Here is an 18310-nt window from a genome sequence, read left to right on the forward strand (position 1 = left end):
GTTTCCCTCATAGCATTGCTCCAGAGAGGGTGGATGCCTACTCCCCTATCCTCCCCAGAGGCAGAGTTTTCAGGGGTGTTTCTGGGTTTTTGCCAGACTAGTAGTTCTATGGCAGCTCTCTCTCACTTTCACCCACCCATTGAGGATCTCTCCTGCCTAGAGGTGAAACAAACTGCCTCTCTAACACGACTATTCCCTACCCACTTCTCCTCTGCCTACAACATAGCCACATTGTCTGGTTAGGAGGATAAATGCAGGTCTGTCTAGAGTCAGTCAGCACTGCTGTCTGATCATCCAGGGGGTATATACATGCCAGCCATCTGCTTAGGATGGGGAGATGGTAGCTCTTTGGGGTAGAAAGTGGTGGTTTGTTTTTTGTTGGGGGGAAACTCCACTGCTTGATCAGTCTTGTCTCTTGATCTTTGAGACCGCCTGCTGTAAACTGTGGGCAGCTTCTAATTAATACCAGTCTGTCTTCACGGCATTCTCATTGCACAGGATGTGGTCACAAATTTTGCACTCAGTGCTGCACCAAAGCCAAGCCCAACTTCCCATTTCAGTTATCAGCCCTTCATAGCTTGAACCATGATCATAACACTTACTGTTGTCACGGTGCTGCACAACCCCTTACCCGTCCTTACAAGACCCTTGTATGTTATTGTTTTCATATATAGGGAAACTAAGGCTGGAAGATCGCTCATATAGTTGCTCTGTGCTGATGGGAGTGAGCTCTCCCATTGACATAAAACCACCTCCACGAGGGGCAGTGGCTATGTCGGAGGGAGACGGTCTCCCACTGACATAGTGCTGTGCACACTGCCGCTTAACCCAGCAAAACTTACGTCGCTCAGAGGGGTTCGCTATTCACACCCTCGAGCGACATAAGTTTTGCCAACATAAGTCCTAGGGTAGATATAGCCTAAGACTCTGATGCTAAGTGATTTGCCCAAGCTCACCATAGAGAGTTAGCAGCAGAGCCATTATTAGGTCTCAGAAGTTCCTGGCTCCACCTGCATGTTTAGACGGCTAGGCTATGCCGTCTCCCTGGAACTTGATACTAGAACAGTATGAGTCTGAGCCCCTCCTCTAATGGGGAAAGCAGAAGATTCCAGAAGACTTCAGCTTTGTGTGTTATAATGAAGGCAAGACAGTAGCAGTATGTTGTGTAAGCCTACATTGCTCTTATGTTCGGTTGCTTCCATAATAATCTGTAACATCATGACACAGCAGGGTTTAAAGTAGTCTGCTGCATATGTTAAGTGGCTTTGAGGTAATCCTTTTGCTTCTGAGGAAGCTCAAAGTGAGTCTTAATGGCAGGTTCTTCTTTCCTTTTCAGAGACACAATGCCTTCAGTTCCTCCAGAAGCAGAAATGGACACCAGTTCCTGCTCTCACTTCTCTGCTAAATGCCTGCTGAACGGAGGGCTGGAGAAGGAGCCCTGTAACATCAGTGAGGAGAGAGAGTGGATCCGACCTGACACCCCTAGCAAATGTACCTGGGAGCTGGGGAAACCCCCCTCTGAATCCCCTCATTATCACCCCACTTTGTAAGTGATACCTTTCTTTACTTGTTGCCTTTCAGTGTTAACCAAGACTTTGTCCCTTCAAAGCACTGCATGGGTTTAACTAAAGGTGTGAATTTTTTTAGTTGTGTTAGTTAAATTGGCATGATTTTGCATATGGACACTTTTGTATCCGATACCTATAATTTACAGTTGCAAGCTCAGTATGTTTACACCTAGCTTATGTTATAAAAGAGGCAAACTCCCATTGACTTTAATGGGGTCAAGAGGTCATCTTTTGTGTTTGACAGTTTTTTGCTTTCTCATATTTACACATTCACTTTCATCTTCCCTAAATGGTGCTATTTAACCCTCCCTCCCCAAAAATGCAGGCAAAAAATGAATAAATTCACCAAGAATTTCGTCACACCTACCTGTAATTGCAGCATTAATCTGTGCTTAGCATTTCATAGATTCTTACAGCCAGAAAGGAACATTAGATCATCTAGTTCAGTGGTTTTCAAACTTTTTTCATTTATGGACCCCTAAAAAATTTCGGATGCAGGTGTACAGCCCTTTGGAAATCTTAGACATAGTCTGCGGTCCCTAGGTTGAAAAACCACCGTTTTATGGTAATGACAATCTTTTGCAGATCCCTTAAACATAGTCTGCAAACTCCTAGGGGGTCCACGGATGATTGGTTGAAAATCACTGATCTAGTCTGACTATTTCCAGTCTGCTTTTGTTGACAAACCATGGTTTGGAGCAGTCATGGCATTGATGGAGATTATATGTGCATGCTCAGCAGAGATGACTGAAGCATTCATTTTCCCTGGAAGGCCTGAAATTTATGCTAACCTACTTCAGATGGTGAGAGCATGGCAGACTGTGGATCGCAGCTTTGTAGCTCTTGCTTTTGACCTGGGAATCATTCTTTACCTCCCTCCCCCAGTATATCTCGCCAGTGAATATGCTTTTTATTGTAGCCGCTATCTGCTAGAAGGAGAAAATGTCTGAAATCTTATAAATTCCCTCCCTGCTCCCCCTCATTACTAATTTGAGATGCAGAGAACTCTTTTCATCTCTTTCCTTAAAATTAACAATACCCCTTCCAAGCTAGAACAGCCTGTTCTTGATGTTTAATAAGTTTTCCAACTCTACTAAACAAAGAACATTGCTAACAATGTACAAACATTCCCTTCCCATTAGCCTTTTGCTTAAAGAAGCTGATGTGAAGCTGCATTAGCCAGAGGGCTTGTCTACACGGGCAAGTTTCTTTGCAGTAAAGCAGCTTTTTGCACTCAAACGGCAGATGTATACACACTGCAACTCTGTGCATAGAACCTCCTCAGTTGCAGCGCTGCAAAAAAACCCACCTCAACAAGCCTCGTAAGGCTGTTTGTGCAGAGGCTCCAGCGCTCTATTGCCAGTGTAGGCACTTAATTGCTTTCTGCCCTGTCATTGGCCTCCGGAGGTGTCCCATAATGCCTCAAGTGTCCGCGCTCTGCTCATTGTTTTGAACTCGGCTGCCCTGGAGATGTGTGCCCCTCCCACTTCAAAGCTCCGTTTCTGACAGCTGTTGTGTGCTGTGCTCATCTGCTCTGGGACACACCGCAAACCGTTAATGTGGAATGCTCGTGCAGTTGAACACAGAGGCAGAGGTGTGCTTATGAGAGAGAGAGAGAGAGTGCCCAGGGAGGAAGGCGGGGGCTGATGTCAGGGTTTCCCCTTCCCCCGCCTCAGGACTGGTTGCTTCCTGTTGCTGTCTGAACTTACAAGACAGCATGTTGAGAGACTCTCTGTCCCGCAAAACACACTGTCTCTCTTCCCTCCCTCTATACACACACACATTCTGCCCCCCACCCCCAACGCTTCAGTTGAAAAGCAGCTGTCAGTGTATTAGGATGCCCATGGAACAATGGGATTGGGAAACCTGCGTCATGTGATGCTGTACCTGCCCCATGAGGCATTGCAAACCCTTCCCAAAGCACCCTGCGGCCATTGCACAGTGGGAGAGCAACCACAATTCACTGCTGTCTTTGCGGTTGCAAGAGCTGCTAATGTGGATGCGCTCCAGCATCACAAAGAGCACAGTGTGGACACGCAACAGCAGTTTAATTCCAGCGTTTTAATAAAAGGGGTATAACTTGTGGCGCAGAAACTTGCCAGTGTAGACATACCCAGAGTTAGCTCAGTTTAAGTAACCTATTAAGCAGTTGCCCTGATCAAGTGAATAATTAAGTGGTTGGTAATGATGACAATAAACTACGTCAGTCACTTTTCAAACTTCGGGTTGCAACCCAGTACTGGGTCACGGCATGGCAGGCACAGGGTCGCTCTGGTCAGCACCACCGACTGGGATATTAAAAGTTCCATCGGCAGTGCTGCCCAGCTAAGGCAGGCAAGTGCCTACCTGTTTTGACACCGTGCTGCACCCCAGAAGCAGCCAGCAGCTGGTCCGGCTTCTAAGCAGGGGGGCCATGAAGCTCCGCGTGCTGTCCCCGCTCCGAGCACCAGCTCTGCACTCCAAACTGGTGGGGGCGTGCCTCCGCCTAAGAGCCAGACCTGCTGCTGGCTGCTTCTGGGGCACAGTGCAGTCCACGGTGCCAGGACTGGCAGGAAGCCTGCCTCTGTACCCCAGCTGCACCACTGACTGGGAGCCGCCAGAGGTAAGCCCGCACCCCAATACCCTGCCCCAGCCCTGACCCCCCCCAAAACCTGGAACCCTTTCCTGCACCCCCAGCCCAGAGCCCTGACTTCCTCCTGCACCCCCAGCCCCTCCTGCACCCAAAACTCCTCATCCCTGGTCCCAGCCCAGAGCCCCTTCCCACACCCCAAACCCCTCATCCCCAGCTCCATTGGGTCGCGGACATCAATAATTTTCTTCAACTGGGTCCCCAGAAAAAAAGTTTGGAAACCACGTGAGGTAAATGCATGTACCTTGTGCTATCCACACCATTTCACTGATGTCTGATTACTCCAAAAGTTTTGGATCAGGGTTTTGCTGTCTTAGAGAGTCCTTTCTGTTGTGAACTTCTGTATGTTTAAAAAGAACATCCAAAATAAGCATGTGCCTCCCAGTGTTACTGCCAAGAACTAATCGATGTGTCTGTGCATTAGGCCAAAGTCGCCAAACATCCTACCAAACATTCTGAGGAAAATTGGTGATACTCCTATGGTACAAATCAACAGGATCGGAAAGTTCTTTGGACTCAAGTGTGAACTCTGTGAGTACTTGCTGCAGACAGAAGTTAATGATGTATCTTCAGATGTCGAGTTAGAGGTGTATCTTCAGAAATCTGGATCACCCTATTTAACAGTGTTCACGAGAGCTGGTTGGGAAATGCTTTTTATTCCTGTGGAAAAAGTTGACAAAAATGAACGTGTTGCCCAAAAAAAGAGAGAGAGAGAGAGAGAGAGAATTCTTCAGTTTTTGGGTTTGTGTTTTGATTGCCTCTACATCCCCTTCCCCCCGCGCTCGTGCGCATAAACAAAAAGCAAACCACACACGCTACACATCAAAAATGGACATTTTCTGATGACATTTCCCTTCTGATTAAAAAGCCATTTTTGGTCAAAAATGTTTCAAGTGAAACTTTCAACCAGCTCTCGGTGTTGCCACTGGGCCCCTCGGAATGAGGCTGCAGAATAGGCACCAAAGAGCATGCAAATGATGAAATGGTTGAAGCAACTGACTACTTAGGGAAGATTTAAAAGAACAAACTACGGTCTGCATAGCTTGGCTAAACAATGACTGCTGCATGGGAATAGGGTAAAAGTATATGGAGGGGATCATCACAGAAGACAATTAATAGATTCTGTTTACTGTTGTCCAAAGGGCTGAAACTTGGAGAAATGAGATAAAATTCAAGGGTGGACTTCTTAACAGTTAGCGGTAGCTCCCAAGAGGTGGAAAATGCAGTATGGAACAATCCTTCATTGGCAAGGGAATGGCCTATTTAAAAAATTCCATGCAGTACTGGTAGAGCACCGTAACCTGTCCTCACTCCCCCTCTCCTGATTTGAGCTACACATGGTTTTTTAATTCTCTCTGATCTTCTGCCTCAATGTAACAAGGCAGAGAAAAGAGGACAAAAGGAGAGACCCACTAGTTAAGATGAAACTGACACAATGTGGGGCTTCTTGTTCCTGTGGCCAGCTATGAAATGTGCCAAGAACTTTATCAAATTGGCCAATGACACTGGAAGTGCTGACTTCTCCACTGTACTGTGGGCTGCCTCTCCCTTTGTCTTGTTGGGAGGTAGGGGGTGTTTAAGTAGGCAGAAATTACCTTAGCTGGAGTGTTTTCGGATCTAAGTAAGGAGTCAGAATTCCTCTGGTGAACGCAGTAGTGCCTCTTTTTAAAAAAACCACACACACATACATTTGTTTGACTGTTCTGTTTCCAGTGGCAAAGTGCGAGTACTTTAATGCTGGGGGGAGCGTGAAGGATCGAATCAGCCTGAGGATGGTGGAGGATGCGGAAAGAGCTGGGATTTTGCAACCTGGGGACACGATCATTGAGCCAACATCAGGAAACACAGGTAGGAATTTCTAGGTCACAGTGAGATTGTTAAGCAACTGTGGGAACGTGGTCTGAAGGCTTCCATGGAACTATAGGAGAGGAGTTGGAGCAGAGAGGGCTGCTCATTCAAAAGAGAAAATGCCTGACAGGAGGAGAGAACCTCACAGAAGTTCGGCTCCCAGCTCAGGGTCCAGCTGAGGAAGGAAAATACGATGCTTGGTGCTGGTCAGAGTGGGTGGGAACTAGTGTTAAGGTTACAGAAGCTACTGCTTACTTTTTTGTATTTAGAAGTTAGTACCTGAGTGCCCCACAATTATTAGAGGACTTGGTTGTCCTCACTATATCCACGGCAGGCTGGGAAGTATTCTCCCCATTGTCCAGAGCAAATTATAAGTGACTCTCCAAAAGTCACATGAGACTGAGCTGGGAATCAAACTCAGGACTACTAAATGTCAGTCCAGCACCGTATCCACCAGACCATCTTTTGTACCCTTTACTCTGTAGGAATAGATCAGTAGTCCAGCATCCTGTCTCAGATAGTGGCTGATGCTGGATGCTTCAGAGGAAGGTGTAATCTCCAAGTTATTCAGTGACTGAGAGGGGAGCCAAATAGTTGATGAGAGCAGTCTGGAATTCATTTTCGGCTTCTTCTCTGAAGCACAAGGGTTGCTAGCTCTTGTACCTTTATTCTACAATCTTGTATCCAACTGAAACTGCAGAGAGGATGCAGGGGGCAGGATGAATGGGCTCTGGGCCCATGAGTAGGGCTTGTAGACACTACTGGAACACATAATAGAGTACCCAAAGCTGGAATTTGCCCAGGACATCCTGGGTTGTGCTTGTGGAAAGAGCCATGTGCGTCCAAGTGGTGAGGTGTTTAGCTGTGCAGTTTTCCCGAATGACTTCAGGTAGTGCAGAGTGTTATACTGAGGCACCAGTTCTGCAGTGAACCTATTGACTAGCCAACACCACATCCTGTGGCACTTAGCTGTTCTTCAGAGGTGTCCCATCTGAAGGCTGACACAGGTGGACCGTGCTTAGCTTGCAAGAGCTGCTGATAGTTCAGCACAAGTCAATTTCATACAGCTCTGCAGCGCAAGCTGGATTGAGGTCTGGAAAGGAGGAACAAAAATAGCTTCAAGGTTAGAGCCTTTGGTAGGCACACGACATCCTCGCAGAAACACTGGGTGACTATCTAGATACAGCTCTGTTTTCAGCACTCACCCTTTGAAGGCTGGAACTGCCGTCTGAATCCTACTTTTGAGACCTGTGAGTTTGGATCTGTATTTTGCATGCCTCTGACTCCTTACCTGTGGTGACACTGCTGACTGTAGCTGACACCGTGCTCTTTCATATTAAGAGGACTATGTCTCTTAAATCAGAATAAAGAACAGGAGTACTTGTGGCACCTTAAAGACTAACAAATTTATTTGAGCATAAGCTTTCGTGGGCTACAGACCACTTAATTGGATGCATAGAATGGAACATATAGTAGGGAGAGAGAGAGAGACACACACATACATAGAAAATGAAAAGGTAGAGTAAGAGGCTAATTAATTAAAGATGAGCTATTATCAGCAGGAGAAAAAAAAATTTGTAGTGATAATCAAGATGGCCCATTTAGACAGTTGACAAGAAGGTGTGAGGATACGTAACATGGGGAAATAGATTCAATATGTGTAATGACCCAGCCACTCCCAGTCTCTATTCAAACCCAAGTTAATGGTATCTAGTTTGCATATTAATTCAAGCTCAGCAGTTTGTCATTGGAGTCTGTTTTAGAAGCTTTTTCTGTTGCAACTCAGTGACGGATTTAAAGGTGGCAATTTTGCAAGGCCTAGAGTAGGCAGCTGTGATGCTCTCCAGGGGCACCCGGCATTTTGAGGCACATCACCACCACCACCTGCTCTAGAGTGAGGGAGTCTTGTCAGTGTCTACCGTGGATCAGCTTCTGAAACCAACAACCTGTGACAGCACAAGTACTGCCTTCCAGGCCTCTTCAGGCCTTCCTTTGTCTGTTCCAGCAGCAGTGGACACACACAAGCCCCCAAACCCTCTCTGAGCATTCCCTGTAGTATCCAGCCCCTTATCCACTCACAGAAATAGCAGGTCAAGAGGATTCAAGTGATAGTGAGTAAGGATACTGGAAACGAATGGCTATGTAGAAACGAGAATCATAGCACACTTTCTAGAGACTGAACAGGCTAACCTCCTGTCTACAGAAGTTTATCTCACCCAGAGTCCTCTACAGCGTTTTCAGTCAAGCTTGGCTGAAACCCCTTTTTCAGAAAGCAAAAGTGCTGTCCTTTTACTTCCTTAGTGAAGAGTGTCTGTGTGTTCCAGTTCCCCCCCCCCCCAGATATACCCAAGAAAACCCTTGTTATGCACCTCCAGATACGTTTCTCTGCCTCTGCTCTGTTTCTCTTCCTGTTAGTTCTTTTTTACAATCCTTCCTTTGCATTCAGTTCTGACTGGTGGTAGGGGAACTGTTGTGAATGAGACCATACTCAATTTATGTGCGAATAGACAGACGGAGAGACATCTCCTGTCTGACAGAAAACCAGCTTTTCGCCAGCCTTGAAACAGACTTTAAGAATGTATTTTTAGTATATATACATAACTCCTTACATAGTATCTGTCCATGCTTTTCGCAGTGATATTTGTGACATGTGACAGCAACTTTCATTTGAGACCTCACATGACATTCTTTGGTGAACCAGAATGTACATCCCAGAATCAGGGTAAACCCCCTGCACCTCATTGCCAGTTGGCATCAAAAGGGTTCTTGGGTCACACCAGCACAGGGAATTGCCAGTCACTCCTGGCCTCTGCCCATAGCTACTAAGCTAATTTCTCTAAGAAGGGCATAGGATTTCTCCTCCCCTGCAGCTGACTCCTTAGTTTGACATTTGCAGCACTTTCATGTTAATCTCCTAAAAGTATAGGGTAATAGAGTGGGGTTTAGAATGTCTTTCTGATTGTCAGTGTTGGTCAGGTTTTACCTCTGTATCGGGAAGTAGTGAGACCATGGTTGGAATACAGTGTCCTGTTCTGGTATCATCACTTCAGAATGGATGTGGATGAGCTGATTGGGAATTTTTCAGTGAAATTTCTTTTCATTAGAAAACTGATTTCTCAAAACCAAACTTTTTTGAAGTGTATGTCTCAACAAAACTTCCGCAGAGAAACCCACCCCAGAATACCTAATGGCTACTGGTTCAGAGTAGGGACTCGAACCTGGATCTCCCACGTCCTAGGCAAGGGTTCTAACCAACAGGCTCTTTCTGACACAATACATATTTAATTATTTATATGAGGTGGAACAGTTCTGACATAAGAGAGCAAGAAGACTTCCCAGGCGAGTGCTCTCACCACTGGGCAATTGGTTATTGTGAGGTGGCTCTTTTAAATGGAGCGGGAGGGGGTGGGGAATTCAAAAGGTCTCCGTTTTGCTCTGCTACAGAATGAAAACAAATTTCAAAACCTTGATGTTCATGAAATGGATTTCTAATTTTCTGGCAAGACCTAGCTGATACATTGGAAAGGGTTCAGAAGAGAGCTAAAGGAAATGATTCAAGGACTGGAAAACATGCCTTAAGGTGAGAGAGAGAGAAACTAACAGGTTGAGCTTCTTTTATCCAAGAGAAGATTGACAGTTGACTTCATCCCAGTCTACAAGTACCCACCTGGGGAAGAGATCTGTGAACAGATCTTTAATCGAGCAGGTGGAGGCATAACCAGGTCCAATAATTGAAAGCTGAAGCTAGACAAATTCAGCCTAGAAAAAAAGATGCAAATTGTTAAGTGAGGATAATTCTAACAGAAGTTATGGGCTTGATGTAGAAATTGAGTGAGGTTCTACAGCTTGTGTTATGCAGGAGATTGGACTAGATTATTTCAATGGTCCCTTCTGGCTTTAATCTATGAAATTCTGTTCACTCCCAAACTACATCTGTAACACGCGGGCAGAGGTGGGGAGAGGGAAAAACTAGGCTGGGAAACCCAGCAACATGAACTTGCAAATTTCCCAGTCTTTGCTCACCTTGTTGATGGCTCTGGTCTGGGGTTGAGCCAAATGGTGTTTTTAAAGCACAGTCCTGCTCTCCAACTCTCTTGGAGAGTAGCAACCTTTTCCTTTTTAGTCTCTGTAGGGATACCCCATTCAAGCCTGGGGAGAAAAGCTCTTAAAACTGGGACGTGCAGAAGTTACCATTGTGGTTTTAGAGTAACAGCCGTGTTAGTCTGTATTCGCAAAAAGAAAAGGAGTACTTGTGGCACCTTAGAGACTAACCAATTTATTTGAGCATGAGCTTTCGTGAGCTACAGCTCACTTTTGCATCCGATGCAGCATCCGATGAAGTGAGCTGTAGCTCACGAAAGCTCATGCTCAAATAAATTCATTGTGGTTTTGTTTCTCTTACAACATACTGTGTATTTCCCCACTTTCAGGAATTGGGCTGGCCCTGGCTGCTGCAGTGAAAGGCTACCGCTGCATCATTGTGATGCCAGAGAAAATGAGCATGGAGAAGGTCAGAACTACTTGTATTGCCAATAATTAAAAATAAATTTGTCTGAATATGTTCAGATCCTGATGGGAGGAGGATGCCATCTTTTTGGCTGTGAAATTGGATACTGAGGCACTGCAAACCAATTTACCATGTGTCAGATATTTTTAAATAATTGGTCAGAGTATATGTATAAACTTCTTGAGGTGGGGGAAGGGCAGAGGGGGTTGCTGTCAATGTTGAAGGGGAATATTGGTAGGCCAGTTGCAAAGCAAAAAGGCAGAGATTATAGAGGTGAAACTGCCAGTAGCTGTAGCACCCCTGAGCGTAGGAATTTTTAAAGTATTCGTGTCAGTGGCAAGAAAGACTTGAGATGCGAGCAGAAAATTGAAGTGATACTTAATCTAAGGAAAGACTGTCATTGAATGGAGGGTCTGAGGGAAGCCAGTGGAGACAGCTGAAGAACTGGATGCTTTAACATCATGTTCTATGTACAGTGGTGAGACCCGAGAGAGGGTGCTACATTGCAGTATATTGTTTCAGGTTACACCGTGGGAAGTGATGGCAAGTGGCTAAAAAGCAAAAATGTTCTTTCCTCAGCTTAAGGAAATTTGGATCCATATGTGCTGAGGAAGCTTTAATGACAAAGAGGAATAGATCAATATGGAATCCTTCATTGTAACAGTAGTGGAAAGAAATAAGTTTCTAGCCTTCATGACTTCAGCCTTGCTGCGCTTGATCCCAATCCTGCATCGCTCGCTTGGGTAGAACTCCCACTGAAGTCAGAGGGAGGTTGGCCAGAGTAAGGATGGTGGGATTGAGCCTCTGCTGTTCTGATTTCAATTTTTGGGTATCCAGTTAAGTTGGAAGAGACAATTCAGAGCAGCACATAACTTTGCCATGGGAATAAGATGATATTGGTCCAGATAGTTCCCTTACACCAGTGCTAGGCTGGATGGCAGAGAAAACAATGCTGAGTGTTCATGATTAAGCTATAGGCACTATGCACAGGCTTCTTGGTGGATTTTTTTATTTTTGTTTTTACAGCCTGCCTTTCACTCTTTGAACCAAGGAGCATTAGGGCCCTCCTGTGCAGAGGCAGCGAGTTATGCATTGGCACAGCTGTTTTAAGAATCTTCCGTTCCCAAGTCTTGGGGGTGTGAAATCTTTGCAGCTGTTGAGCCCAGGCAGGCCTAGGGGTACAAACCCACCACGTAGCCAGAAGAGGTACCTGAACATTACAACTGATATATTTAAATACTGCCTTTCACACAGAGATCCCAAAGTGCTCAACCAACTTCACAGATAAGAACTGTTTTCCCCATTGTTCTAATTCAGCCCTCTCGAGGGTTGGGGGTGGTGTAAGTAGCTTAAAATCTGCCTATATTTTACAATAGTCAAGAACAAGTGAAGAAAAAAATTTGGCCCAGCTAAAACTACAGTAACTGTAGGAAGGCAAAACTGGAGTGGAACTAAGTGAGGCCATTGGAACTGACATCACTAATCTTGACGAAAACGACATGAGATTTTTAATGATCACAAATGATTAGGACCTCTGTTTTCAATGTCCTTTGAAAAGATAGCAACTCCAGCAGGAGAGGTGCCCTCTGGTACTCTGCTGGCACATGGGCAAAGTTCTGACATGAAAGGCAGAGTGCTACGTGCTGAATTGCCCACACCACATCCTGCAGCACCTGGATTTGCCCTGGAGGCCTGTTGCTTAAACAGTGACTACACCCAACCCTCCTTAGCTAATGACTTTTTCAAAAGATCACACTTCTCGTGGTATGACTGCAAACATAAGGAGATGTCTGTTAAGGGATCTACCACCTTGCTATCTAAGTGGAGGTCTACTGCATAATATGTTGAAATCACTGAACTTAATACTTATTTTTAACATTTTTATTATGTTGCTATCTGTGAGCCAACCAAGAGTGGGTCCTAGTGTGCAAGGCACCGTCCAAATCATTGGAAATAAAATGGTGGTTCTAGGCTATGGCACTGGGAATCTTGGCTGTGTCTTTATTAGATTGTAAAGTAGCTGGTATGTACGTGTTTTTAATACTTTGCACTGAGTAACCCCTCACTACATACTCAAAAAAGGTATGTAGAAATGTGAGTGTCCTCAATTCATACTCCAGACAAGCGGACTGTAGCCAAATGCTGCTTTCTTATTTGCCATTGAATGTTACATTTTCAGGTCAAATCCATCATGTAGCTTTCAAAACACGAGTTGTGGGAAGGGGACAGTGTTGCTTGGCCATGTTGATAAGAATTATTTTAGCTCTGTAATTCCACCAGCAGAATTGATTAGATTTTACGGGGGTGGGGGGAAATCTTCAACTAGGTTGAGGTGAAAATGCAGGTTACATACTAGTGACAAATGTGCATCCTTGTAGGCAAATAATCATAAATTTCAGGCCACAAGACATTTAAAAAACCAAGGCAGAGAGGACAGCGTTTAACCTGTGTGGGGCATCTGTTCTGAAACACTTTGCCTCTGGGAATTGAATTGATACAGACTTTAAGCAGTGGGTATGGAAGAGTTGCACACTCTTGTTTATGTAAGTTTATAGTCAGCTTTTTTTCCCCCCATTCTCTGGTATACCAGTAGGGTCTCTGTACCTATGGAGATTTTTGACTGACTCTGTTTGATTCAGGTGGATGTTCTGAGAGCTCTTGGTGCTGAGATTGTGAGGACCCCAACTACTGCCAGGTTTGACTCACCTGAATCTCATGTGGGAGTAGCATGGCGACTGAAAAATGAAATCCCCAATTCCCATATCCTAGACCAGGTAAGGTCCTGAACAACTGAGGTGCATGTGTGGGATAGAGAGAAATATTGGTAATCTCCTTTTCTTGCACTCCACAGATAAAAGGGTAACAGCCCTGGATGGGAGTATATGTAGTTTGAACCTGGGATCTCTGGATCTAAAAGTGTGAATTGCCTGACCAGGTTCTTTAGCTCAGCAAAAGTAGCAGATCGCAAATGTCTATATGTGCCTTAGCCACTAGAGGGACACAAAAAGCCCAGGGTGAACTGGCTTTTCAAATTGAAGCAATTTAAATCAACAGTTTTAATCATGATTTAAATCAGCAAACCAGAAATACTGATTTAAATCATTTGTTTGAATGTTGTTTTGTAGTTGTACTTTTGAGTTCATTTCCTGAAGAAAAATTGGTAGCCATTAAAATATGTTGGTTTACAATTAAATATAGCTTTTGCACTGAACTTGGGACTTCTTTTTGCTAGCCAGGAAAATATACTATAATTGCTTAATAATTATGCATAGCTTAACGTATGGTACTTTCAGATGCTTAATTTTTACATTTTGTTTATTATGTTACAGAATGATGCATTTCTTATTTACTAGATTAACTTTTGTACCTGTGATTTGTGTCAAGCTCTATTTGGATGGAAACTGGAATTGAATTTAAAATGTGCAAAATGGCACTTAATTGTTTCTATTAGTTAAATAAAACTGCCTTAAATGTGCTGGATACATAAGAAAAATTGTAAAATATGGTTTGCATTTACAACTAACTGATTTATTAAACAAGGGAAGTATCTGTAGTTAGTGAATTGAACTGATTGTTTCTGTTCACCATATCCCTGAAGATTTTAGAAGTAGTAAATCTCATCTTCTCACACCTAGTTTTTATTCATTGATCAGAAGAGAAAAACACACTTTTCTGCCTTTTCAGCTCTGAGTCAACTTTAAAGGAATTAGTCAGTGAACTGAAGTAGTTGAATAAACTGAAATGAAGAAAATACTCTCTTTGTACCTGCAGAAGAGGCTATTGCTATCAAAAGCTGATTTAGCACTTCAAACTCTGGTTTCTGGTGCTTGCCAAGTGACTTCCACTAGTTCAGTGGTTTGACTTTCTTTAAAACTTTGGCAGCAACCATATGCGGCTCAATATTATATTTCTAATTTAATTTAAGTGATACCGATAATTATAGTCAGTTTAGGCCTTAACATAGGTTGCCATAATTTCAAATGTTTATTTTTTTTAAAAAAAGATTTAATTTAAATCTGATTTTAAATTAAAATATACACATAATTTAAATTATCTATTTTTATCCACCCTGAAAGAACCACCGTATGTTAACTTAGGTTACAGAAAGACCAAGGTAATGTTATCTGCTAGGTTGGCAATTCTGTGCATCGGAGTTATACAAAGTATACAGTTATTCTTGTCAGCAAGTATACAGTTATTCTTGTCAGTTATACAGTATTCTTGTCAGCAAGTTAAGGAAGTATGGGCTGGATGAATGCACTATAAGGTGGGTAGAATGCTGGCTAGATTGTCGGGCTCAATGGGTAGTGATCAATGGCTCCATGTCTAGTTGGCAGCCGGTATCAAGTGGAGTGCCCCAAGGGTCGGTCCTAGGGCTGGTTTTGTTCAATATCTTCATAAATGATCTGGAGGATGGTGTGGATTGCACTCTCAGCAAATTTGCGGATGATACTAAACTGGGAGGAGTGGTAGATACGCTGGAGGGGAGGGATAGGATACAGAAGGACCTAGACAAATTGGAGGATTGGGCCAAAAGAAATCTGATGAGGTTCAATAAGGATAAGTGCAGGGTCCTGCACTTAGGACGGAAGAACCCAATGCACAGCTACAGACTAGGGACCGAATGGCTAGGCAGCAGTTCTGCGGAAAAGGACCTAGGGGTGACAGTGGACGAGAAGCTGGATATGAGTCAGCAGTGTGCCCTTGTTGCCAAGAAGGCCAATGGCATTTTGGGATGTATAAGTAGGGGCATAGCGAGCAGATCGAGGGACGTGATCGTTCCCCTCTATTCGACATTGGTGAGGCCTCATCTGGAGTACTGTGTCCAGTTTTGGGCCCCACACTTCAAGAAGGATGTGGATAAATTGGAGAGAGTCCAGCGAAGGGCAACAAAAATGATTAGGGGACTGGAACACATGACTTATGAGGAGAGGCTGAGGGAGCTGGGATTGTTTAGCCTGCAGAAGAGAAGAATGAGGGGGGATTTGATTGCTGCTTTCAACTATCTGAAAGGGGGTTCCAAAGAGCATGGCTCTAGACTGTTCTCAATGGTAGCAGATGACAGAACGAGGAGTAATGGTCTCAAGTTGCAGTGGGGGAGGTTTAGATTGGATATTAGGAAAAACTTTTTCACTAAGAGGGTGGTGAAACACTGGAATGCGTTACCTAGGGAGGTGATAGAATCTCCTTCCTAAGAGGTTTTTAAGGTCAGGCTTGACAAAGCCCTGGCTGGGATGATTTAACTGGGAATTGGTCCTGCTTTGAGCAGGGGGTTGGACTAGATGACCTTCTGGGGTCCCTTCCAACCCTGATATTCTATGATTCTATGAAAGTTCAAACTTCTACAGAACATAATCCCAGAAGGAGATTGCCCTTGGCCTTCAGGGATGTTGGGACCTTAGAAGTACCTTGGCACAAAAATACCACTTACTTTAAATGGGGCAGTTGCAGGAATCTCTTCCAGGCCAAGGTAGAAAGTATTGGTAAATGGCTGAACAATTTAGAAAACTGGTGGGAGCCTATAGTGTCATTGTGAGGCTTGAACAACACTGGTCATTTTTTGACCTGCTCCTCAGACTGTGATTTTTATGAGCTGTTTCCATGGTTTCATATGTTTTCTATTGTATTTCAATGTAGTACCGCAATGCCAGTAACCCCTTGGCACACTATGACACTACAGCTGAGGAGATCCTGCAGCAGTGTGAAGGTATGCTAATTCTTCTGCTAGCACTCTTCTGAATTAACCTCTGGAGTGCTCTTCTTTTAATCACATACCCCTGTGGAAAGCAGATCAATGCTTTCAGGGGTATAGAATTGCATAGGCTCTGAGATAGTTTATGTAAAGTTTACAAAATTCAAATGAGACACACTTCTAGTTAGAAGTGTGGGTTTTTAAAAAAAACAAACTTTTGCTTTTACCTTTCTATGACTGTGACCGGCCAGGCAAAGTGATGACCCCTAGATAAAGAAGTCTGCATAGCTCAGAGGAGTTGAAGACCTAGGGCGTTTGAGTGTTCATGAATGGGAATTGGTTTTTAAAAAGGCTTGGCTCTTAGTCTAAATTGTGCATGTGGGTTTTGGTTTATCTTTTTTAATTTATTTTTAATTTAAATTTAATTAATTTAATACTAGAACTCTGTGTAAGGTCCACTTACCCTATCACAAGACTTTCCTCAGTTGATGGTGCCCTCAGGAATACGCATGGGTTAGGAACCAAGCTTTTTCGTAAGGTTATGATTATGTCACAACAATCACCACTGTCACGGAACCAGGAATTTTGCCATTTATGTGGACCCTGTTTCCGTGCGTTAACAGTACGTTAGTTCACTTGGATCTAGTCCCATTTCCAAGAGGACTAAATCAAAATGAACTAACAAACTGTCAGTGCGCACCCACAGGGTCCACAAGTTACCATGACCTGAGCATGAAATTATTTATTTTCCACTGTGACAGTGCCAGGAATTATGCATGATTTTATCATGGCACAGTTGTATTCAGACTTACCAGTAAGTTGTGTTTGGAGCCAGCAGAGGGAGCTTGCACATCAGGTTTCTTGGTCTGTGCCATAAAACCTCACGTTTAGCCTCTCAATGGGATTTCTGTATTTAAAGTAACAAAGCCCTATATTAGATTTTGATAGTGACAATGACCTGCATGTAAAGTGCAGTTATAGTCTGAGTTATATAATGAGTTTTTGTTTGTCTATACATGCTTTCCATGTCAGACTTCCTCCATTTACAAGTGCAAAGGTGGTTTTACTATCACTGAAGACGCATTCTGATTTCAGAACTCATCTTGACTCTCAATCCATCTTGTAAAATCAATGGGCCTTATTCTAATCTCACTGTCAAAGTTATAAGTCCGATGTCATTGCTTCAGTCAATGAAATCTCACCCATGTGAGATCAGAATCAGGCCCTATTTCTTGGGATGTTTTTGATTTGTAAGCATCACTTTTTATATAAATGCCCGGAAGTTAGTGAAGTGCTCTTTAAATGATATATTACCAGAAATAAAAAACAATCAGATAAAATAATTGTTGGCCAAGTCCTGATTGTTCTATTAATGCACAAAAAGAGCTAGAATAATGACAGATCAACATCTACCACCAAACATAATAAAACAAATCCACAGATGGCAAATATGACACATACACCCCTCACCCCTTCTCCAAGCCTTGAAAACATGGGTGTTGCAGCATGCCCAAAAGGCTGTCACAAAGCTGGGCCCCGTTGCACTAAACGAGGGGGAGAAGGGGGAACAAGGTCTGAAGTTAGGACTCTGAATACACCTACTGTGAGGTAAAAGGCTACTGTAAATTACCACCTTTCTGAGGGTAACTGCGCTTTCCTTGGAGGGAGTAATGCATCTTGTGCATTCCTGGTCTGCAATAGGATTTTTATCTATAATGCCAATGGATGTTTTCAAGGTGGTATTTGATTCCTTGCACTTAAAATAGGAAAAATAGACATGCTGGTGGTTGGAGCTGGCACAGGAGGCACCATCACTGGCGTTGCAAGAAAGCTGAAAGAGAAATGCCCAGATTGCCAAGTAAGTGGCAAACTAAAGCATCTTGGTAACTATTTCTAGCTGTAAGTGTCTTGCCAAGTTCCTTGTGGGACTAAGTTCCATTTTTTTGATCTTTGCTGGTGCACTGTAATCCTTACCTGCGACACATCTGCTTGGGTGGCAGTTTTGAGCTGTTCACAAAAAGCATAGGAAGCCATCTCCTTCTCTTTTCACTTGTGACCCAAGTCAG

The 18310-nt window shown here is 43.8% G+C and overlaps 1 protein-coding gene across 4 annotated transcripts in view; it reads left to right on the forward strand.

Annotated features, from left to right (window-relative positions):
- Positions 1-18310, forward strand: part of LOC140917174 (cystathionine beta-synthase-like) — a 54065-nt gene that overhangs the window by 20327 nt on the left and 15428 nt on the right. For all 4 annotated transcript variants that reach the window (XM_073359426.1, XM_073359410.1, XM_073359402.1 and 1 more), the window contains 7 exons: positions 1337-1546; positions 4622-4728; positions 5911-6045; positions 10476-10555; positions 13192-13326; positions 16190-16259; positions 18011-18102. In XM_073359426.1, the coding sequence (XP_073215527.1) occupies positions 1344-1546; positions 4622-4728; positions 5911-6045; positions 10476-10555; positions 13192-13326; positions 16190-16259; positions 18011-18102 (822 nt within the window). In that variant the 5' untranslated portion in view covers positions 1337-1343. The remainder of the gene's footprint in view (positions 1-1336; positions 1547-4621; positions 4729-5910; positions 6046-10475; positions 10556-13191; positions 13327-16189; positions 16260-18010; positions 18103-18310) is intronic.

The sequence above is a fragment of the Lepidochelys kempii genome, chromosome 1, assembly GCF_965140265.1.
Source record: "Lepidochelys kempii isolate rLepKem1 chromosome 1, rLepKem1.hap2, whole genome shotgun sequence".
Classification (NCBI taxonomy): domain Eukaryota; kingdom Metazoa; phylum Chordata; order Testudines; family Cheloniidae; genus Lepidochelys; species Lepidochelys kempii.